Raw genomic sequence first — 25,083 nt, forward strand, 5'->3', positions numbered from 1 at the left:
GTGTGTTTACATTGTGCATTCACGGAAATGTATAATTCTTAAACTCTTAATGATAAATATTAAAAACTTATCATAGTTACTAAAAAAAAAAAATTTCATCATCCTTCTCCATTATACTCTCTTAATTGTGCTGAGAAAATCAGAAGTTGTGCTAGCTATGCAAGAATGGTGTTTGAATATTAAAGGAGTGGAGGAGCACAATCCTTAAATAGTCTGGTGATTCCTGCTTTACATTGTAAATGTTTCAAACCTAGTATTCAATTTTATAATTTTTCTTTTATAGATTAGAGAATGATAATGAATGTCTTGGAACCAACATCTCGTGTGGGAGTTGCCCTTGACCTTATCCTTAAAACACTGATATCATCACAAGATTTTAATGAGTTACAGACAAAGAATTGGGAAGCTATTGCAAGGCTTATACCTGGATCTTCTCCTGGACAGGTAGTACTTTTCAGATACATGTGTACATGTGTATAGGAAATAATTGTCATCTCTCCAGATATGAATACAAAAGCTTTTATAACTTGCAACACTATTGAAGATACTGTGGATTTAAATCCTAACAAAAAAGAATTAATTCACAGCAGTAAAAACTTAAGATTTTTCATTCCACAGACAGTCTTTTCTTATTATAGTTAGCTGTAACCAGGTACAAACTCAGATGAAAATATTGGAATTTGTTCACTAAAACATTTGTTATGTTATTTTTCATTGGTTTAAATTCAATTCAGGTTGCAAGACGATATGAAGAGTTATTGCTGACAGGGGATGTATATGCTATGAATCAGTTTGAGAAAAATTACACCATTCCTGGAGCTTCATCTCAAGTCAGTCTGACAGAATCTGATCTTAGCAGTAAAACTGGAGGTAGTTTACCAGGATCTGCATCACAGAAAGGTGGGCAATTATATATTAGAGTCAAATGTGTTAAAAAGCTGAGGAATTGATTATTTCAGTTTTGCTGCCTTAACCAAAAGGAATATAAAAAATAAGCAGGAAACATAATTGTATTGTAAAGTGGAAAGTTTTTGCCCAAAATTTATTTTTCACTAATTTTATGAAAAGATAAATCATGGAAATATCAATTTGTTCTTTAACATGATTGAAGTAAATAAGAATCAATGACAAGAAAAATGTGATTTTAAATTGCTAACAGATTTTGCACAATAAATCGTGAAAATTAGACTCCTTGTTAAAAACCTACATTACAACTTTATTTTTCCGAATTTCTGCTACCAGATCTGCTATTTTAAGCACAAATCAGTCACTTCAAAACCATATCAAATATTGACTAATAATAACACTAGAATGATATATATAGAATTTCTGTGCTCTAATTTGCTTTGTTTTACATGATCAATATTTTATATTTAATAGGAGATAAAGATAGCAAAGATACAAATGAATCAAAAAGTAAACAAAGTGGACGAAACAGTGATGATCAAGGGTAAGGCCATAAAAAAAAAATAGGTTTGTTTGCCCAAATGCTACCTACCCAGAAAAAAGCTGCCTACTCAAATTCTTTTATTGTCCTGATTTGAAGAAGTTTTTTTTTAATCAGATAGGCATGAAGAATAATAAACACCCGATACTTCAATTTCTCTTTTTGAAAAAAAAAAAAGAAAATGCCTACCTACCTACCCACTGTTTCAACCTTTGGGTAGGGTTTGGGCAAACCAAAATATTTTTAATTGTGGCCTAAGTTTGAATAATGGATGAATAACTCAAAATATGGTAGAAATAAATCAGATCTACAGTAAGTGTCAATGTAACAGCAACCAAACAAAATACACTTCTTCAGGTTTACATAAAATGCTAGTTGTCCACACCATATGATTAGCTCAAAACGGCTTTCAGAAGAAAGTTATAAATAAGTACCAACTTTTATTAGCTGCTAGATAAAAATGTATGCTTTGTTAATATTAATGCTTAATTTGGTTCAGATAGCATTATTGTAACGAAAACTACTTTTAATTCTCTAAGCATTATTGTAATGAAAACTACTTTTAATTCTCTAAGCATTGTTGTAATGAAAACTACTTTTAATTCTCTAGGCAAGATATGTTTTGGGTTCTTAGATGTGCATTATCATGCCATATTTGTAACTTAATAGCCATATTCATAATTTTTCATTTCAGTAAACTTTTGATTATTTGCATTTTTAAAACATGTTCCTAAATGTACACATTGATTTTTAAATTTACAGGAATGTTATTCTGTAGTTATAAGGGATTTTTTTTTTATTTCTATGAAAAACAATATTAACCAATACGAATACTACAGCTTTTGTGACTATAATTTTTTAATAATTGTTGTCTTTTACAGCCCTGTTATGACTATACATGTCTGTGATGAAGCTAAAAGCTGTAAGTAGTAAATCAACCAATATGGCTGTTATAATTACTTAAAACAGAACGAAGGAAACAAACATTTATAGATTTTAAAATTTTTGATTAAATGATATTCTTTTTTGCAAAACCCTAATTAAAAATAGAACCTGATGGTAAAATAAATATTATGTGACAAGATTTACACAGAGCTTGTTTATGTATTCAAGCAGAGACCAATATTATAAAGGGGAAATCTCTTCAAATCTCTAGATATCAAAGAACTGAAAATATCCGAAATTTTTAAAAGCAAAAGTAGTATGATAAAAAATAATTGGTAAGGGTAATCCGCGGATCCCAGTGTCTCGCCTACATTTGCTGTTAATCGCACACTTAACAAAAATGAGGAAAAAAATCAATAAAAATATTCCTGTAGATACTAGCTTTTGATTGTAAGAAGCTTCTGTCCATGTATGGTAAAAATCCAGGATAGTTTAAGAAATTTATTAAAATTTCAAAAACTTTAACCACAGAGTGAATATTTGTGGACGACGCCGCCGACGGAATGTAGGATCGCTATGTCTCGCTTTTTCGACTAAAGTTGAAGGCTCGACAATAACTAGAGAGCTGTATATATGATAAGTCAATGACAATTATGGCCAAAAAATGTAGTTGCAAATCTTTGGTTCTAAATGTTTCAATCTGATTTGAGTGAATGAATTATAAATCTTTTCTCTCTTTTAGTGAAGCAAGACTTCCATTGTCCCCGTGATCTTTTGGTCCAGGAGATGAAATATTTTGCAGAATATTTATCAACAGACGCACAGCGTTGGGAAGAAGTAGATATTTCTGTTCATTGTGATGTACAAATATTTGATTGGTTGATGAAATATGTGAAACGAGGCTCAAAAGACGTACCAGAGAAACCAAGGCTAGGTAAAAATATAACTAAATAAAAAAAAAATGGCAACCAGAACTCTTCTACATTACTATCCATACTTTAAGAAAATTTTGGGACAATTATATGAGGGAAGGAATTCCCTTTTACTGTTAGGTGTCAAATAGTCATTTTTCGTCAACTTTTATTGTTGAATTGGTTTAATTTTTATAGTGATAGTTAAAATATCCTAATCATGATTCGTCATAGCTCAAATACTGGTATCATTATTTTTAGAAACTGACTACAGTAAACATGCTCAGTGTTCTCCCCAGATTATCATTTAGCATCCTGGTAAACAGGTGAAATTGAAATACCATCTTGTTTCTAAAAATTATAGCATCACATCCATAACATAATCTATAAGAAAACCACTTCATATAGCATCACATTTAAGATTATAACATCAGATTACCACAATGCTTGAAGGCTCTGGTGAGAACACTGGTGCTTCGTCAAAATCTGTTCATTTTTTCCCGTCTTATTCTTGAAGAAAGTGAACATTTGGCAAATTTTTTACAGTTATTCCTCATAAAGTTTTGATATATAACTGAACACAACAGTAAGTGAAAGACACAAATAACATTGTATTTTAGTTTTATATGATTGTAGCACAAAAGTTGAAACTCAGTGAATAAAATCAAATTAACTTATGATGTAATTACGAAAAATGTAGAATATTATATAATATATACTCATAGCTAGCTGTTCTGTGTTAGCCAAGGCTCTGTGTTGAAGACTGTACTTTGACCTATAATGGTTTACTATAACAAATTGTGACTTGAATGGAGAGTTGTCTCATTGGCACTCATACCACATCTTTTTATATCTGTATCATGTTGAATTTTAATTTTGTATTTTCAGAGGCCAGCAATGTGATATCAATTTTGATTTCGTCAGATTTTCTCAAAATGGATTCCCTTGTAAGTACACCACTACAATAGTTCATAGAGATGTAATCTTATAAAAGAAATAGATCCATTTTAAAATTTCAACAAAATATTGAATTATCAAACTAGTAAGTTAGTTTAAAGAAACTTTTTAAAAGGCAATAGAAGAGTTGGTATGCAACCGATGTTTGAATGCTGACTTATCTGTCTCTCTTTAAGGGGGTACCTAACACTACAGGGAGATAACTCTGTAAAATCAGCACAACGTTTTAATGACATAGTGTTCATAAGGGAATATTAAGCTTCTCAATGATAAAAATAAGTGTTTGTCAAACTGCTATATAACCAGTGTATTTTTTCTGATAAAACGGTTGGTTCATATTTTTTGAAATTTTTTTACTTATGTCAAAGGGTCAAAGTAAATACTTTGTCAAAATTTTAAGAAAATTAAACGAGCCAAATTAATTTTAGTTAAAGTGTTAGGTACCACTTTAATTTTCAATATTGTAATCTTTTTATGTCATTACATCTATTACCATCCTTTGGTCTATGGGGGACAGCTGTCTCATTTACAATAATACCACATCTATTTTTTTGGTACATCTATGTATTCAATAATAGTGATGCAATCATATAAAATCATTCAAGTTTATTGTAATGCATATTTCCATTGGCTACATTTTCCCCTCAAATATGTTCCAGTTTCAGAGTGAACCACCATAAATAAGTCTTGAAACAATTATAAAAAATATTTTTTAATTAGATTTATAATTAAGGAACAAAATAAAATAAAATATTTTTTAAATTCTGTACTTGTACAACACTGTATAGAAATGTAAGGATGAATCCTAATCTACTGTATTTTAGATTTTAATTATATTTTAATCGCTTCTTTTTAAAAAAAACTTTTAAGGTACAAGAATGTATAGAGTATTGCCATGGTAACATGTCAGCTATAGTCTCAACACCATGTAATATGAATTGTATCAATGAAAAACTTGTTGGAAGGTGAGTAAAGGTATTTGGGAAAGTTTGGTTTTGAAGCTAGATTGGCTTATATAATGTATACAATTATAAAAAAGAAGATGTGGTATGATTGCCAATGATATAAAAAAGAAGATGTGGTATGATTGCCAATGATATAAAAAAGAAGATGTGGAATGATTGCCAATGATATAAAAAAGAAGATGTGGCATGATTGCAAATGAGACAACTATCCACAAAAGACCAAAATAACACAGACATTAACAACTATAGGTCACCGTACGGCCTTCAACAATGAGCAAAGCCCATACCGCATAGTGAGCTATAAAATGCCCCGATAAGACAATGTTAAACAATTCAAACAAGAAAACTAACGGCCTTATTTATGTAAAAAAATGAACGAAAAACAAATATGTAACACATAAACAAACGACAACCACTGAATTACAGGCTCCTGACTTGGGACAGGCACATACATAAATAATGTGGCAGGGTTAAACATGTTAGCGGGATCCCAACCCTCCCCTAACCTGGGACAGTGGTATAACAGTACAACATAAGAACGAACTATAAAAATCAGTTGAAAAGGCTTAACTCATCAGATGGACAAAAATACAGTGGACGTGGTATAACTAACAATATGACCCATTGGTAGCCTTCAGCTGTTTTCTGCTCTTTGGTCATTTTGTTGTCTCTTTGACACTTTCCCCATTTCCTTTCTCACTTTTAATAATGTTAAAGCTTATCTTCTGTTTGTAAATGTGTTTAATTTTTCTTTCATTTTAGTGACAAACTTAAATTTCGATTTCAAAAATCATTTGCATGATTCAGAAAAGACTATTATTATTAGAAAGTGCATATACATTATCAACCTATTTGGCTGGGTGATTATTTTGTAATTTAAAACATTATTTTTGTTTTGTTTGTTCAGGTTGCACTTTAATACATTACAAATTTATTCTTCTTCTTATCTTTTTCTTCTCTGATCAAAGGTTCTTAGTTGAGGCAGGTGTTCACCTTTGAGAGGCTACACTGTTTTATGATAAAGAAATTCAGTAAATAAACTTGTTTTCGTATGATTTTTAAGAATCAACTAGAAAGAGGCTTGGGAGGCATAAGTACTGCCTTTAAGGAAAACTACCGGCCCTTCTAACACTGAATTAGCAATTGTATTGTATATCTAACAAAAGGAGATTTATAATATTATAGGATAGCAGATCTGTTTACACACAATGAAGCTGATGACATAAAAGACAGAAAAGATAAATTTAAAAGGTAAGAAATTATCATTTTGCCTGACAGCAGGGCAAAAATATTCAGAAAGAAGAAAGAAAAAAAAGCATTACAAAAATAATAAGGTCTTTCCTCACGTAAGGGAATGACCTTGAATTAAAAATACCTGATGGGGGTTTCAAATAAATAGCTGGTTATTGGCAAATCAAATCAAATCCTGTTATTGGTGTGGAATCCAAATATAGGGTTGTTATAAAGACAAACATATTTAAGAAATATTTCATGGGGGCTTGAATATATAGTGATTTTACCATGGGTTGGCCCTTTATGACAAATATTTTACCCCTGAGCGATAGCGAGGTGTAAAATATCGGCATAAATGAACAACCCGTGGTAAAATCACGATTTATTCAAGCCCCCATGAATTATTTCAATTCTAATGGGACAAATAAGGCAATTCTTTTGGGTTGAAGCGCTCTAGGTGGAAACAAATATTTGCCGTTCCCATAAATACACGCACTATTAAATTGAACGGATCAAACTGAATTACTGACATCCTTTAACTATTTACAATAACGTATTTAGATAGTTTTGGATGACTTTAATTGATTATTTACTTTTATATCTTGTATGTAGAAAAGAATATGGCTTATAACACATTTTAGAATCGTTTGTTTACGTTTCCTTCTTGTGATGATTTTTGGTTTCACAAGCATGTATTTTCCCGTAAAATGCTTATATTCTGACGTCATCGTTCTATGATGTCGGGAATCTCATTCATAAAAAAGCATATGATGTGGGAGTACGATCGGAACAGCCCAGACAATATATTCATATTTTACACGGGTTGGTACTCAAAGCGTTTGAAGGACGTCATGTTAGAATTCCAAACATACAATAATAAAATTTAAGCAACATTCATATTATATAAGAATCTCATATATTTAGATATTTTGGAGGAGGTGCGATACCTTAATCTGAATGTTTATGTGAATTATCATCTTCCTCTTTTGTAGTAAATTATTTGCCAAGAAGTTGGAGAAATTGTTTGATCCTAATTCTACAAATCCTGATTCCCCAGAATGTGCTGCTACATTAATGAGGTTAGTTTGTTCTATATAGGATCAATCAAACACCAACATAACAATACCAGTTTACAAATAAAAAAGAGACAACAACCTAACCAAATGGCAGAAAACAGCAGAAGGCCACCACTGGTCTTTAGCGCAGCAAGAAAATCCTGCACCCATGGTGGGTTTCAGCTGGCCCCTAAACAAAATGTGTACTTGTTCATTGAAATTCAATCTCACACTTAAATCCAAAACATATAATTGAACTAAAATTTAAAATCATAAAACACTATTTGTTTTGTGAGATCTCAACCCTCCCCTTTACTTCATAAAGCCAACACAGCAGTTCTGAAAACTGTCTTTAACAATTAGCAAATTATTTTTTACCACTTGATCTAGTCATCATTTAGATGGGTAAACTGTCCTGACCATGTGTAATTTGTTGTGGTTTGTCTGAACAACTTTTACCCATATAAATCAAATATTGTTGGTTGGTGTGGTCTGTTGTATTGTTATAGATCTCTCAGGGATGTCAAGTTCATGATCATATTGTGACTGTGTCTCATCGGCTGACAGAGAGTGATAAGCCTTAAAAAAGCAGGTCATTGATGACCTACTTTGTCTCTGAGATGTTATCTGTGTCCATTACCATTTGTTGGTGGTTGGTCTATTTGGTTTTATTCTCTGATATTTTTTATTATTCCTGGTACACTTTTTATGAAATGTTTGGGTAAATGTTTGGGTAATGCAACTGTTGGAATCACACTCTATGAAAATATGCTTGTTTTTTTAAAGTTTATTTGTATTTATATTGTGCTAATTTTAGAATTTTTATTATTTTCAGATGTTCTGTTTGTAAGAAAGTCATGGGTGGTAGTCTAGAGAAGAAATTAAAATGTACACCCAGCAGGTAAATTGATCAGCTTGGAGAGAATTTTATTTATATACTTTAAGGAAGTTTGCTCCTTTATTTTTTGAATTTTTGCCAGATTTTCAGAATCCTCTTGTTTTATCCATGTATTAACGTTACAAAATTTTGCTCACTAACCTCTACTTTTCTTTTTATATTTTTATTACATATTGTTTAAAAAGCCATATTTCAAAATCTTATGAAATCCTTGTTATTCTTTTCAGTCTTTTAAACAAAAAAGGTGCCAATGTTCAGTGAATGAAAAGTCTAGAGAGAATTATTTCCCGCCAAATTTTCAGTGGCTTATATCTCGAAAGCAAGGAAACGGACCCTCCATTTTTTTCTACTTTTTTAGTTTCTTTATTTATATACTATCAATTTATAACAGTCTTTTAAAAAGCTTGTTATTTTTAAACAGAGTAGCGAACATCCTTAAGGATATAATGTAGTTTAACCTGCAGACATGGTAATCTTTTATCAATAGAAACATTAACCATGGGGTTCAGTCTGAATCCATCCAGGCCAAACTTTAAAGGAAATTTTATTTAACTTTTAATGATTTTAATATATATTTATCCTGAATTTAATTTTTTTTTATTAACCCAATTAAAAAATATCACATTATTTAAATATATTTAGCCACAATAAATGTAGATAGAAACTAATACTTGTAATGTGCAGAATATTATTATGAATAATTACTAGTCAGGTAAGAACATCTAGACTAGGCAAATTAAAACAGTGACTGCCTGAATTCTAAAATTTCTCAATTTTTCTTAGACTGTATTTTAATAGAAATAAATCAACTCAGTATAGTTTAGCCATCATCAATGAAACTAATTGATTAATAAGAATTGAAAAAATACAGAATCATTAAAATTGAGAAAGGAAATGGGGAATGTGTCAAAGCGACAACAAACCCGACCATAGAGCAGTCAACAGCACAAGGCCACCAATGGGTCTTCAATGTAGCAAGAAACTCCTGCACCAGGAGGCGTCCTTCAGCTGGCCTCTTAAAATATGTATACTAGTTCAGTGATAATGGACGTCATACTAAACTCCGAATTATACACAAGAAACTAAAATTAAAAATCATACAAGACTAACAAAGGCCAGAGGCTCCTGACTTCGGACAGGTGCAAAATTGCGGCCGGGTTAAACATGTTTGTGAGATCTCAACCCTCCCCCTATACCCCTAGCCAATGTAAAAAAGTAAATGATAACAATACCCACATTAAAATTCAGTTCAAGAGAAGTCCGAGTCCGATGTCAGAAGATGTAACGAAAGAAAATAAACAAAAAGACAATAATACATAAATAACAACAGACTACTAGCAGTTAACTGACATGCCAGCTCCAGACCTCAATTAAACCGATTGAAAGATTATGTCATCATCATATGAATATCAGGCACAATCCTCCCCGTGAGGGGTTTAGTATCATACTATCATAAAATATATGAGAAGAACATAACCCGTGTCATGCCAACAACTGTTTTTTTTTAAATAAATGTGTTTAGTTCCGGTGCAAAGCCCCTATCAGTGAATCAATATTAAAGCCAAAATAATTAATATATTTGTGAAAATTTGCAGATTAACTGTTGATAGGAGAGGAACATTAACATTTTGTCACATACGAGATCCATCTTTTGATGTTAATGAGTACCTTCTGGAATTGAAAGGACAACTAAAGACCTGGCGAGAGGTTTACTGGAGAGTATGGGGGACCATTAATTATCTAATTTGTACACGATGTAAGGAGGTGTTCCCCTGCAGTGATCTAGGACATTGTAAATACCACCCTGAACCAGCAAGATATGATAATGAAGGATCCCTACATTCCTGTATCGGGACTTATCCATGTTGTCATCAGAGGGTATTAAGGTTTGATCCAACACAACAAAATAAGGTAAGGTCCACGGTTCAAGCAGATTGATAGTGTAAGTTAAATACTTTTTGAGATGAAAACAAAGATTAAATCTATACTACAAGGTTTAAACTTATTGATTCATGTACTGTATATTCAGAAATTATTACATTTATTTATTATTGTGATTTTTGAAAGATGGAAAAAATGTGAGATTAATGAAGAAAAAATTGAATAGAAATATATGTTTTAGATATCATAAGCGAGTTATTATTATTTTCAATAGTCATGCAACTGCACTAATAAAAACCTAGCAATAATTTCTGACTTTACAATATTTGATGCAATAAAAGAAAAATTAATAACAGCTTAAATGTTAGATATTAAAATAATATTTAAATTTGTAGTTCATGTGCATTTTTCTGTCTAATAATGAATGATAGATAATTTTGGACAAAATTTTATCAAATGACATAAGAAATAATATAATAAATATAAAGCATGGTAATATTTCAGGGATGTAGAGTTCGTGATCACATTGTGACTGTGTCTGACCTGCCGACAGAGGGTGATAAGCCTCCACAAAATCGGGTCTATGATGACCTACTTTCTCACCGAGATGTTATCTGTGTACCATACCAAAGACTGTCAGATGCCAGGTACAAATCTAGGTGTCTGCAGCTGGTTTGTCAGCTGGAAATGTCTCAAAATATTTAAAAAAAAAACAACAAAAAAAACTCATTTTTTTTCTAAAAAAATTGAGAGTTGTCTTTTTTTTTCTAATTACCTTAATACATTCTGTTAGAAAGATGCGTTGTTCCAACTGCAGGTAATCCTCCTTCAGACGGAACCACACATCTTTTTGAGAGTTATCTTTTTTTCTAAAAGTATATAAGGGATATTATTATGCTTTAATGATGTGATCTGAAAATATTCAAATTGTAATGGCCTTATTTAAGCATGGACATCATTGCACTAGAATTTAATGGCTTATGCACATTTTCTTGCTTCTTTGATCACTGAATTTTGAGACATTTCCATAGTTGTTCCTATATTTATTCTTAGTTTTTGATTGGGTGGGTCTGACCTTATTTTTAAACATGAGTTCATGAGTTTGCCTTTGGTTAGATACTTTGAAACATATTTAAATCTAATAATGCAGTATTATGATTATGAAATTGTTTTTGTACTATATAGACCTTTTAATAGAGAGTATTAAATAGGCTAAGAAAAGAGCAAAGGCAAATTCTATGGGGAACGGTATTTTACTAAAATCATGCCCTGTAGAGTTATCTGCCTTTAATTAGCTCTTCACTACTAACTTATACACATCTGCCTTTTTAATGTACTGTTGTGTTTGTCTTTGACATTAGGTCAACTTTCATTTTGCAGGATTTTTTATTTTTGTTTAATTGTTTAATTTTGGAAATGCACCAGGTGATTAGCAAACATCAATTGGTCAATAAATTTTGTAAATATGTATTTATTAATTTAATTAGCTTGCAGCTGTTAAATGAATACGGAAAATTATCAAAAACAATTAAACGACATTTAGCATATATAAGACTTGTTAAGTACTTATATTTTGTATAGAGTATAAGTTTGAGATTTTCAATGAGGATAGATGGAAAATTTCGTATAATTTTTTAATTTCTTTTTCAAATCTTTAGATTCAATATTGATTTTTTTAGGTATTACAGAAGGTCAGTTTAAAAGCAATATAGATTTTGTAAACATTATAATGAAAATATTATATATACATATACATATATATGTTCTAACTTATTCCCCTAAAACAAAAGTGCATGTATTTCAAAATAGAAAATTAGAGCAGTATTTGTAAACAAGGAACCTTTAAGACACAAATCATATGTAGAAATGATGTAGGTAGCATGGCACATTTCTTTTTGTATATCAAATAAAGTTTCAAAGAGATGCAGTTAATAAATTCAGAGAAAATATAGATTAAAGGTGTAATTGCTGGTTTCTAATGAAAAAAAATATGCATCAATAATTGTGGTGTTGCTTTTATAGCCGATATGCGTGAGTATTTTAGAAACTCCTCTATATAGTAAAGTTAAAAAAAGGATCTGTACAAACTAAATTTAAAAAAACTAAAAGATCTTCCTTCAAGCAATAAGAAAATTTCTATTCGTAGATCATATACCCATTCATAAAAATATTTTGTAATGTCTTAAAAGTCGTAGAATATTGCACATTTATAGCATTTTTTTAGTAGTTTTTCCCCTTCATTTTATGACTGCTTTAAAACTTGCTATTAATTTTTGCTGATACATATATTTTTTGTAATGGTTTGCTGCTTTGGTATTTCAATAAATTTTTATATTACTAATAAAATATCTAAGAAATTATGTTTGCAAAGGCATGGGATATTTTTGATATACATTGTATATTGGTATTACTTACAGTTTAGGAAAAGTAGAGTAAAAAGGGTTTTTTAAATTTGGTCTTAGAAGTTGATAATAAAATTATTTGAAGACAGGTAAGTTTTAGATTAAAGGCAGATAGTTAATTTAGGTCAGCATTTTAATACCAGACAAATTGGTTTACAGAAAACCGTAGTAGCCATTCATAATTAATGTAACATTTCAGCTGAGAGCTTATGATAATTGAATTAAGATGAATAATTCAATAAAGGCACTGTTCCTTTTGGTTGTGTCAAATGACTTATTGATACATTTGTCATTTCCATACTATAACTTACATTTCACAGAAAATGTGCTTGTTTTGATAAGCTGAAATGGGTCTGATCAAATAGCATTGAGTTAAATAGAGATACAAAATGTCTTGAACAAGGGTAATGAATAATGAATAAAGTAAATTTGAGATTTGGTAATAATTTGGCAAGCATTTTAGCATTTTATTGTTTTTAAACTTTTGACAAAAAAAGTCAAACTTTTAGATATTGAAATATTTATTTAATTAGTTTTTTTAACATTTGGCCAAATGCAATTTTTTTTGTTTACAGTGCTGTCCAAATTGTGTAAAGTTGTAAACTATGGATTTTAAAGAAAACTATTTATGATTAATGACAGTCTCTTTGTACTAAATTATACATTTCAAAATGAATGAAAAATCAGTAGAAGAATTGAAGGAATAGAAAACCTATTGAATTACAATAGATTAGCAGTAAACTTTACATAACTTCTCAGCAGAAAGAAGTAATATTGATTATGAACGACTACTGCATTGTTTTTATTTACTGCAACATTTATCATTACAATGTGTACTCTCTTCATGTAGATGATAGAACATTGTACAACTGTCAAATGAATTCTTGTAGTGTACACTTTACCGCATGATATCCCATCTTTTCTGTTTCCCTGCATTCAGATCTGTTAGTACACTTCTCTGGAAGAATGTAGCCTCTTTATGATAATCTTCAATATCATCTTACCTAAGTAAGTGTTAGGGACAACTGGAGTAAAATTGTTCATTTAGATAAGTCCTATTACTTGATTTATTTCACTTGACTGGGCGGAGTTAAAACGGTTTGCTCATCATTGACCAGTCCATCTACTGAAAGGTGTTTGTGGATAAACTCATCAATGAAGTGTCCAGGTATGGTCGTTGTAAATTCATTTGATGACACTAATAGGTGATTAGAAATCAATGAGAATTATAACGGTAATCATCCTTATCACACACATCTTCGAATAGTCTGTACTTATGGAAATTAAAACGTAAGCTCCGTCCGATCAGTTGAAATAACATTGGTAATACTTCCACTTTAAAGTATTCAAAGACATATAGGATAGTACCACAACAGTTCATACTTATCTTCATCTGTTTTTAATAGTAGTATACATCCTTCTGAGTTTACTGTCAATAAAAGACTGTATATAGACAAATTTATTTTTAAAAAAAACTTGAACATGGATTAGTGTCATCTTTCAAGTTACTGTTTATAAAGAATCTAGTGTAATTTCCGTAAAAAAATTCCAACATCAGAATACAACTGTTGTTAAAACTTCTGTTGAGTACATTTGTTGTTTAAATTTCTTTTGAATACTTTGTTGTTTGAATTTCTTTTGAGTACATTTTTTGTTTAAATTTCTGTTGAGTACTTTTGTTGTTAAAGCTCTGTTGAGTACAGTTTTTTTTTTAAATTTCTGTTGAGTACTTTTGTTGTTAAAGCTCTGTTGAGTACAGTTTTTTTTTTTAAATTTCTGTTGAGTACAATTGTTGTTTGAATTATGTTGAGTACTTTTGTTGTGTAAGGCACTGTTGAGTATATACTTTTTTAAATTTCTGTTGAGTGTGCACATTTTCAATGATAAATGGTGTAGTAAATAAAACCAGCCTGACACTACAGTCTTTGTTTGGATATAGATATGGTATCTTTGTGTGGATATTATGAAATCAATCCACGTAGAAATGTCTTCATGTGGAATAATCCTTATGGATATGTTGCCTTTATGTCGACATAATATAATCCATATGAATATTGTGTCTTTATGCCAACATAATGTAATCCATGCTGGATTGCTGACTTTATATGTAACATATGTATCTTTGAGTACAGGAAAGAACAGTTCACTGCGAGGATATGTAGACTACAACTTTAATACGGTTATGGTAATAAAGTTAGGAACATAGTACATAGGCAAAATGACATTTCATTTCATATCAAATCAAAAAACTCATTCTTTTCAAATTCATTTTGTATAATTTCATTAATTTAAGTTATATCTCATCATTTCTTGATTTATATGAAAAAATAAGAAATAAGCATGTATATATGTATTGATTGAGACATCCAAAATTTTAAAAGATGCTGAAAACAAGAAAATTAGAAGAAATTAGAAACATTAGAAGAGAAAAAAATTGATGCTGATATTAAAGATTCCTTGTTAATATCTTCACGATTTTGATATAAGTTAAAAGGTACAACCAAACACCAGCAAATCCTTACAACACACAAAAGATATTTTCTATCACAAAACGAAAAAAAAGCTCACAACTATGGACTACAGATATGTAACCTATGTCAAGTTTTATATCAGAGTTAGGCATATTTATGAATATTTGTATTACAAACACACATAGAAGCACAGGCACATGTCTCAAATTTGTTTTCCTATATACCTTAATGTTATTTTTAGGAAAACATCACCAAGAAGTTAATCATACAACTTCTGAATCTTTTTTTTTGTTTAGTTATACAGCATTAAAGTGATTTAGTCTTTCAAAGATAGATGTTGAATTATGCTTATATCTGTCTACATATAATGTTAATGCTACTTAGAATTTCAATAATGATACCAGGGTTGAGTTCAATATCGCAGCAGCTACGTAGCGGCTACGTAGATGCTATCAATATCTATGTAACAACTAGTCTATAGCTACACATTCAATAGTCAAAATCTACGTAGCACTACAAAAGTCACACACAATTCAAAAGGATTCTATATTTTACAGCTTTGGGTAAGTGTACACAGCCTTTATTAAAGCTTACATGTAAACAACAGTAGCATTTATATAGCCATATTTTATATTTGTTCAGTTCAATCTGAATATCTACTAGTGACAATGAATTACAGCAGCTTATGACACAGCAAAACTGCTTTATATCTGTACAAAAAATCAGCTATTTCTATAGGTTATTGTAAATATGTGCAAATGTGTACTTTTTTCCTTTTCTCATCTTAATAAACAGGATGTATGGCTATCGGTATGTGCTCACATCAAGTCCTTCAATCACACTACCCTAGTGCTGTTTCTATTAATGGGGGCAACCATTGAACTCCAAGGGGGTAATGGAGTCAGAAATTTTTTTTCACATAAAGTGAACATTTTTGTTTAGTTTTTCCCCTGCTATCAAATTATATTTTCCAAAATTTAACACTTTTAGATATATGGAAAATCTGAATTCAGAATTATTTTTGTTTGTCATCTGCTTGACCACATGATTTTATTTTTAGGAAAAAAGCCATAACCCCTCTAATAGGAGCCATCTGACTTATATTTTTATAGCAAATTTCCATGAATATAACATGACTTGCAGAGATTTGCCCTGGGCTACCATTCTGCTTTTCTCAAAAGGTTGTATGGATTATGACCAGTTGTAAATATTTAAAAAAAAACTTTACAAATTTTTCAGTTGTCAATCCTCCAAATTGTAATTAAATGCAAGCCTTGTTTATCTATCTATCTTTGGTACCACATTTTATTAAGTTTTGACATTTTAAGACTCTATTTTCTTATAAATTTTTCACACATTGATGATCTATTGACATTAATTTTGTATTTCTTGCACAGCATTATTTATACACATGCCTTTTGCAATATCGTTTTGTTATTTGACCAAAATGATTTTTTAGAAGTTTTCTTTTTCATTTCTTAACCCCTGAGTACAGGTTTTTTCCCTAAAAATTAATGACTTTTGTGATATGGCCGTCCTTTTCAGACTCTGAACATTATATCATATTTAAGATTTCCAATCATATCTGCATCTCAGAAATGATACGTGATAGTGAAGCAATATTTTGTAGGTGACTTCCTTATAAGGAGTCAAAAGACATAAGCACATATGTATCTGCGCAGTGTTACTTAAATTTGACCTTAGCTACCAGCTCATTGACCTTTAGATTAATTCAAGTATTGCAGCCGATGAGAAATTTAAGTGTGTTTTTTTTACAATTTAGTTTCTTGAGTTATACTTTCACAATGAAAATAGTTTTTGTTGACCTATCACTTTTCAAAGCACATTTGCTTATTAGCTAAAATATATAATCACATTCTGAAATTGCAGTTATTAGCTAAATTCTGTTTTTTTAGATTATTGTCTAGGACATTAAAGTTGGTCTTTTGTTTGTTCAAACATTTCAATCCATTTTGTAGTACTGTGAAAATAATGATTTCTTATTATTATACCATCTTATCATTTCACCAGATAATCATTTTCAATAACTACTGGTAATAAAAATGATGATAACCTGGGTTATTTCCAGTACAGTTCATCTTTTATTTTCATTGTCACATTTCATAACATAATGATAAAAAAACCAATTTGAAATAATGAAAAACCTCAAATATCTAGTAACCGTTGGAACTCCAGTAAAATTGATCCATCTTTAACCCTTTCCTCCATAATGACACCTTTTGACGCCACCCCCTTTACTCCATAATGACGCCTTTCTACGCCTGTGTAGTACCTCAGTTGAAACCCTATAACTACAAAATGTCTGCATCAGACTTAATCAAAGTTGTATCCAATATGAAAAGGATATTCACAAGAATATCTGACTTAAATTTATTTGATGAAAAAAATATTTTTGGCAATGCATTTTTATACCTGAAAGCATATTTTTTTGAGACTTTTATTGAAAAATCCTATGCAAAAAAAAATATTTTCATTGAGGAAAGGGTTAAGTTTGATGCCCTGTTCAGCTTTAAAATCTAAGGATTCAGTGTTGACCTTTGTATTGTATTATATAACAACATTAATTATGTGTTATTTATTGATGTATTCTAACAGTGAAATGGAGTTTAAGTTATTTGATAATGAAGAGTTTGTATGTTACTCCCACAAAGATGGAACAGCTTTACACCCAGCTCTACTGGCTGCTGTTGATGATGACAAAAAACCTGAGGTAATATATAATATATAATATAGAAATAAGAAGATGTGATATGAGTGCCAATGAGACAACTCTCCATCCAAGTCAACATGTGTAAAAAGTTAAACAATTATAGGTCAAAGTACTGCTTTCAGCACAGAGCCTTGGCTCACACTGAACAGCAAGCTATAAAGGACCTCAAAATGACTTGTGGAAAACAATTCAAGCAAGAAAACCAATTATCTACTCTATCTAAAAAGACAAACAAGAAACACTTATGAACCACATCAACAAACAACAACCACTGAACAACAGGTTCCTAGTATGTTTCTCAGATATGGACCACAGAATATGTTATTACAAGTAATATGCTATCTTTTCACACAACAAGGCCAACTATGAACATGCTTGATCATTAGAAGATGTGTGGTTTGAAGTTGCAACCAATTTGATAAAGTTTAGATGAAGTTTAATTGGAAACATATACAACGTTTTTGGTGATTGCATGATATACAATCAAAACAATATTGCTACTGACTCATCTACTTTGAGAAATCCCTTATTAGACCCTTATATGCATTGTTCTTTCCATCATAAAATTGAGAATGAAACAGGGGAATGTTTAAAAGAGACAACAACCTGACCAAAGAGCAGAAAACAGCTCAAGGCCATCATAGAATATATTTGAATAGATTTCTGTGCAACAAACGAACATCATCATAATTTACAGTTTATTTTTTATATAAGGGTATAACTCCTTTTCCCATAAAACATGTTGAGAATACAAAGAATATTTGTACTCTTTGACAGGCTGGAAAACCTCAGCCTAGATTACAGGCCTTAACTATGGAGAGAGAATTATCATTTGAATATGATGATGTTGGCCTAGGAGAGAGTGACGATGAAGTTGGAGATGATGAACAACCAAGGGGGACAGGTAAGTGATGGATTATTAAGGGCCAGGGCCTGTATCCTTGAAGCTACTTAAGTTAAGATCTGTTCAGAACAAACGATAAATTAGTACTACAATTGGACATCTTAACTTAAGAGGTTTTATACATATCAGCCAAGGTTCTAACTATGCAGAAAATAAATAAAAAATCAATCAGAATTGGTAACAATATGTAATGCACATTCAGGGGAGGGGCAGCAGGTAGAAAAGGTAATTAGCTAGGATCAAGGCCCTTACTCTGAGTAGAATATTGATGAAGACCTACTGGGAACAAGTAAGAAAACATTTAGGAACCAAGGTAACTATTCTAAGTGACTCTACAAAAAGTAAACACAATGGGGTTGGTTCTTCACATGGAGTTTTAGACACAACTTGTATCTAGATCTTCATAGTTATTCCTCAACTCCTTTAACAGCTTGACAGAATTCATCCAAACTTGGACTGATTCTTCAAAAGTACATTTTGTTGTGCCCCTAATTTTGTCATGTTAGATCTTTTGAGGGTTTTTTATGAAAAAAAATATAATTAGCGGTTTCTTATATGATTTTTGAAAAAGGCAATAACACACATCTTCTGTTGAAGACTCAAACATGTTTACCCTTTTATCATCTAAGTACTTTATACTTTTTTTCAAGTTCAGTCATCCCAAAGTCCATCTCTTAAATATTTCTAACATGAATAATCACGTATTATCGCTATTTTGTGCATTTTTTCTTTGATCTTTTTTGTGATAATTTTTCTTATCGGACCACAGACGAATTATCACGTTGTGATTGGTTAAATGCCGTCACGTGGTGACCCCCTATGAGACCATATGGGGTTAGTAAGTTTCATATGGGGTTCATGACGCGTTAATGGCGACGTCATCTATTAATGTTGTTGTGTTTCATTGTTTATTTTTCAACAAAACGCCGCAGAAAAAGTCCAGCGTCCGATAAATTCGTTATACTGTTAACTACTGACCCCCTCCGGCCTCAACCCCTATGGATTTTACTAACCCTCTATGGATCCGTATGGGGTCAGTAGCGAACCATATAACTAATTATAATATCATGCTATTCGCTTGAGATGGAAAATTATTGCTAGAAACTAAGAAGGCATGTGGCTTTGCTAATGAAATTGACATGAAATTGACAACGTCTTCATATGTAAAATTGCAATAAACAGATTATCATTGGTCATCTCAACTCGATTGCTTTTCTCACTTTCACTGTACTGGCTCAAGCGAGAAAATCAATCTCGTTGAGATGATCAACGATGATCTATAGTTACAAAAGTGTTTAAATATGTTGATTGTTTGTCTATTCGTAGATGTTTGATTATATAGATACAGATTACTTTGGACTAAGGTTTAATTCTAATGTTTTGTATTTCAGCCCGTAGAGCTAGAGGCATTAAGAAGTCTATGGTTACAATAGATCCACAGGCAATTTTAATGGATGCCCCAGAATTTGAGTATGTTCATATTTAAGTATTTTATCGAAGATGAGATTCAGCAAAAAATTATTTTTTCAGTTAAAAATCACTTTTTTTCAGATAAATAGGTTAAACTAGAAAAACACACTTTCAAAGATATTTTTTCTAGAAGGGTAATGTTTTAAACTTTTGAAATAAAGCTGCATAGTTTGAAGAAGATCAAAATATATTTATAACAGATAACCTCAGAACTATTATTTTTACACTTCAGACAAACAAAGAAATCCACCTGGGATACAGGCAGATCCATGAGGTATAATCAGGATGCACAGAGACAGGAAGGTATTGTAAAAAAACATAACAAGTTCTGTTCCGGACAAAAACATGCCCTAATTGGCTAGAACTCTTTTGAAATGAAAAATTAAGGTTTCAATGATCATTTTTTTGTATGATTTTTTGGGGTAACTTTTCTTCTTTTAAATATGGCATGTATTGATATAATCTTTGGTTTTGTCACCTTTATTAATGGATTACAAAGTTCCCAAAGTTTCACAATATTTCGTGTAAATGAACTTGTCAGTTTTTATTTGATTTGCCAGATTTTTACACTGACTTGTACTTAATTATTTGAAGTCTACTTTCAGACTTATTGAATTTAAGAAAGAAAAAATTATACACAAATTTCACAACATATCATGTCTCATGAAAATTTAAGTATGGACAACAAGCTTAAACAAAAGGTCACTTACAGCAACTTAAGATTTATCTTCTAAAGAATTTACATGTCAGTCAAATGTTTTCAAAAATTAGGCAAAAAGTTTAAATGGAACATCATAATTGACAATGACTTTATACCATACTTTATCTTATCATATCTTGCACAATGTTGTAAAATGTCATCTATCATCATGTAAACTGTTAAAAAGTTCTGTAATTATTATTTCAGATCAAAGAAGGATGAAAGAGATAAGAGTTTATTTGACAAAGTTGAGATTGAATCCAGAGAAAATTGATAAGCCTAAAAAGGAGGTTTGTGAATCTATAAGAAAAGCAATATTTATAGAAAAACTGCTTTTCTAATTTCTTTTTTTTTCTGCCTGGAAACTACAGCTTCCTCCACCAATTGGCTGCCATGATACAGCCAAACCTGCTGAAAGTGGCGTCAAATACCAACAATTAATGAATCAATATCTATTTTTTCTAATGATGAAGACTTCTTCATCAATCTGTGAAACTTTTATTTTTCGCTGATATTTAATTTCTTGGTTTAGCCTTTAGAAAATGTGTACATCGCTTTATATTTAAATTTGCGATTTTCATTCTGTTATTGTTAAATAATCAATGATAATTGGTATTCCAGAAAAATAATAAATCCACAGTATAGATTTTATTTCTGGTATGTTGATGACATGATTCATACATATTAAATATTGTTTTTTTCTACATCTACATTGTATGTTGAACTGTCAATCTTGACCAATACTCAATGCTTCCAGTGGGCACAAGATATGGAGTAATTTTATAAGAAAACAATAAAAATATATAAAGCAAGTATAAAGTATGATAGAAAAAATAATAAATAATTCAGTAATAGAAAGAAAGAAAGGGGTACTCATTTGCTTTTTGTTCATCTGTCAATTTTTATGTTGTAGTTTTTGGGAGGTCAGTATTGTAAAATTGAATCACAGTGGAGAGCCAATAATTTACAGAATGGGAACAAACCAGGAATTGGAACATTTAGGTATGTTTTGTAGGTATTATAACATCATGAGTGCTATCATGTGATTGTTATGTGATTGTATGCTAATAAATTTTAGAGGGTAGCTTCAGAGACTTTAAGTTCAGAAATAATGGTGAGCATTTATTATTGGGAGTTTTGGAGAATGAACAAAATGTGATGATAATTACTGCAGTTTCAGGAAAATCTACATACAGATCTGATATTAAAATGCAGATGTTCTTATTATTCCAAAACTCACACAGAATAAAAACCTCGCAATAATTTCTGAATTTACAGTAAGCATTATGTTTTGCTAATAAGACATGGTCTTGTAAAATTATAGGAACACTTTCTCTCAAATGTATGTATCATATATATCATTTCCAAGGATCCGGAAATTTTTTCACCTAATTTCGGTCATTTTCATATAACTTAAAAGTTGGTGCCCCTTTTCAAAAAAAGATTGTCAAAATCTCATTACTGCATGAGTATGCTCATACTCGTAGCATCAACGAAACTTGTTTCTCTGTTGCATCGCATTTACTTCATGATTTATCCTTCCATTTTCCTAAAAATCAATCAAGAGCAATTAAGGGAAGGCAACAGTTTGAAATTGAAATTATTTTAATAACTTAAAACAATGATTTTCTCAGTCATCGCTTAGTTTCTTTCGATTCTGAAGTCGAAATTCCAACCGGATGTAATGCGACAATACTAAAACGAACAATTCCAGAATCATTTCCGGGATTAGTTTTGTTTATCAATATCACAGGAAATCATCGGCTTTTTAATATTTTGTCTTTAATAGTGTAATAATATTAATGAAAATAGTTGCACTTGCTTTATTTAGCATGAAATCATTTTAAATTTACGATTTAGTGTCTAATCTGCAGAAGAGAATTTTGAGCATGCGTATTACATAGTAAAAAGCATGTGTTGTGAAAAAATACTTTATTTCTACCGAGATTTCTACGTAAATTAAATCAAGTTTAAATTTAATTTTAAATCAGAATAGACATTGTATTAGCTGAAAAGTAATTAAATAATGAAGACAGTTGTTATGGAATTTTAATTTATTTACAATTTAGTTCTGAGCTTGTCAGGTGTGAATTATTAAAAACACAGGTCATGAGATTAGCGATCATTAGCCAATATTCCCCTGAGGCATAACAAAAGTTATTAGGAGGGCCCTCAGGATTATAACACTATACTGGAGTGGCAGTTTTATTACAGGAAGGGATAACAAAACAAAAAATAAATGACCGAAAATATTTCTGTAAAAAAAAAAAAAAAAAGACCGAAATCCCAACAATTCATTTAGGACTTTTGAGTTTGAAAATCAGTCATGACTGGCATATATGACCGTTTCCGGACCCTTGAATTCATATCATATATACCTGGGACTATTATACTAACGGGACTGGAAACTGATTGATCTGGTGAGATTTCAATGCCCCGATAGTGGGATTATTGATTTTGTTTTGATTGACAGCTTATTGTGTCACATAGTAAATTAGCATTCGGTACATGTAAACAAGTCAGCCGATAGAAAACTGTTAAAATTGGTGGATTTGAAATAACGAATAATTATTAGATTAATTAGTTTATATGCAAAAAATAGATATTGTTTACGAAAAAATATTAACAAATTGTCAATATATAAGTGTGGAAAATAAACCAGAAATAGTCGAATATTAAAGTTACCGACACTTTACTTGACCGCTAAAAAAACAACGTGTCAAAGGTTAACAGATCATAAATAATCCTGATAAAAACAATTACTGTGCAATAAAAACAATGTTGACAATTTCAGTTCCTAATTAATTCATATAACAAAAGCTATCCAGGTCTCATGAAAACATAGCCACATTGTTTTAAACTTTTGTGAACTTCGTGTTTACACCAAAATTTCACAATGGCGGTGCACAGTGGCCTACTTTTGTAGTTCCAATTTGTGGAACCTAGTGTACATATTTTCAGGAAGTCATATTCTAATGCCACCTGAAGACCATTTACTAAGAAAAATCAACCCTGATTATAATAGAAAATTGCACACATAAAATGGAGTAGGCAATTTTATAGGAACAGTATAATTTATTTGAGCTGTGCATGTGGGTTCCGGTTGTAATGAAAAAGTGATTTTTTTCCAACTTTTGAAAATAAAAAAAAGGCAAATCCAAACTATCACCTTTAAATATGACTTTACAACAAACCAAACTTGTGTATCTCTTTTCAATCAAAAGTTTTAAGACATTTTATAAATCATATACTTAAATTTCAATGTTTATATGTTATTTTTTACACTTAAGGCGGGATTTGGTGATTGATAACAATTGTCAAAGATCGGGATATCTTTTGTCATAAAAGTTATCATGCTTATATTAAGGATTATCATTTCTAATAACTATAAAATAAAAAATAAGAAATTACCGAAATTATAAGATCAAGGCAATATGTCATTGTCAAAACAATATGGCGTATCGATAAATAGCGCAGGTAAATTCTTAATCTAACGGCCGTGATGTAGATATTATTACACTGATTGGTGTAACGGTTTCCAGTCCCGTTAGTATAATAGTCACAGTATATACATAGCAATATCATACCTTTCTGTTTTATACTACCATGCATGAAAACACATTTATAAGGTTTATACTCAAACAAATACACATTTACTTTGTTTTATTATTTTATGAGCTGTTTCACACCATAGTGTTGTGGTTGTATTTATGTAAGACTATTCATAGATATGTTATATTGATAAACATGCCTTAGAAGTAAATTTAGAGATGGTCAATGTAAAATAAATTAAGTTTCACCTGAATTTTGCAAAAAATAGTTTTTAGTAGTATATGTAAGGCTTTTTTTTTTTTAGAGATTACAAATGAGTTGCACAATTTGTATGTTTTGCAAGTGTTGATTAATTTTCTTGTAATTTGACAGTTCAAAGAGAGGTGAGGGATACCAAAGGGACATTTAAACTCATAAGTCGAAAATTGTGTCACTATTAATTTTTCATCAGTTATAGTAAAAAAAATGAAAAAGGGAATTTTAAATCCTTATAATGATTTTCAGTCAATGAAAAGAAAATGAATAATATGATTTAAACGGTCATTTAGTATTTTTTATGCAGATATTTTTATATATACACACTATTTATCAATTCCTTTTTTAATGTTTGATGGTGAAAAT

General features: G+C 30.6%; 1 protein-coding gene across 3 annotated transcripts in view; it reads left to right on the plus strand.

Moving 5' to 3' along the window:
- LOC139528009 (SANT and BTB domain regulator of class switch recombination-like) overlaps nucleotides 1-25,083 on the plus strand; it is a 31,866-nt gene that overhangs the window by 2,144 nt on the left and 4,639 nt on the right. For 2 of the 3 annotated variants that reach the window (XM_071323776.1, XM_071323777.1), the window contains exons 2-19: nucleotides 284-444; nucleotides 735-900; nucleotides 1,381-1,450; nucleotides 2,329-2,369; nucleotides 3,075-3,266; nucleotides 4,132-4,190; nucleotides 5,071-5,165; nucleotides 6,351-6,416; nucleotides 7,391-7,477; nucleotides 8,289-8,354; nucleotides 9,947-10,262; nucleotides 10,737-10,879; nucleotides 17,722-17,836; nucleotides 18,614-18,740; nucleotides 20,132-20,210; nucleotides 20,443-20,513; nucleotides 21,118-21,200; nucleotides 21,824-21,912. In XM_071323776.1, coding sequence (XP_071179877.1) covers nucleotides 292-444; nucleotides 735-900; nucleotides 1,381-1,450; nucleotides 2,329-2,369; nucleotides 3,075-3,266; nucleotides 4,132-4,190; nucleotides 5,071-5,165; nucleotides 6,351-6,416; nucleotides 7,391-7,477; nucleotides 8,289-8,354; nucleotides 9,947-10,262; nucleotides 10,737-10,879; nucleotides 17,722-17,836; nucleotides 18,614-18,740; nucleotides 20,132-20,210; nucleotides 20,443-20,513; nucleotides 21,118-21,200; nucleotides 21,824-21,912 — 2,018 coding nt within the window. In that variant the 5' untranslated portion in view covers nucleotides 284-291. The remainder of the gene's footprint in view (nucleotides 1-283; nucleotides 445-734; nucleotides 901-1,380; nucleotides 1,451-2,328; nucleotides 2,370-3,074; nucleotides 3,267-4,131; nucleotides 4,191-5,070; nucleotides 5,166-6,350; nucleotides 6,417-7,390; nucleotides 7,478-8,288; nucleotides 8,355-9,946; nucleotides 10,263-10,736; nucleotides 10,880-17,721; nucleotides 17,837-18,613; nucleotides 18,741-20,131; nucleotides 20,211-20,442; nucleotides 20,514-21,117; nucleotides 21,201-21,823; nucleotides 21,913-25,083) is intronic. The other variant, XM_071323775.1, reaches the window with a different exon arrangement.

Source organism: Mytilus edulis, chromosome 6 (genome assembly GCF_963676685.1).
Source record: "Mytilus edulis chromosome 6, xbMytEdul2.2, whole genome shotgun sequence".
NCBI classification, from domain to species: domain Eukaryota; kingdom Metazoa; phylum Mollusca; class Bivalvia; order Mytilida; family Mytilidae; genus Mytilus; species Mytilus edulis.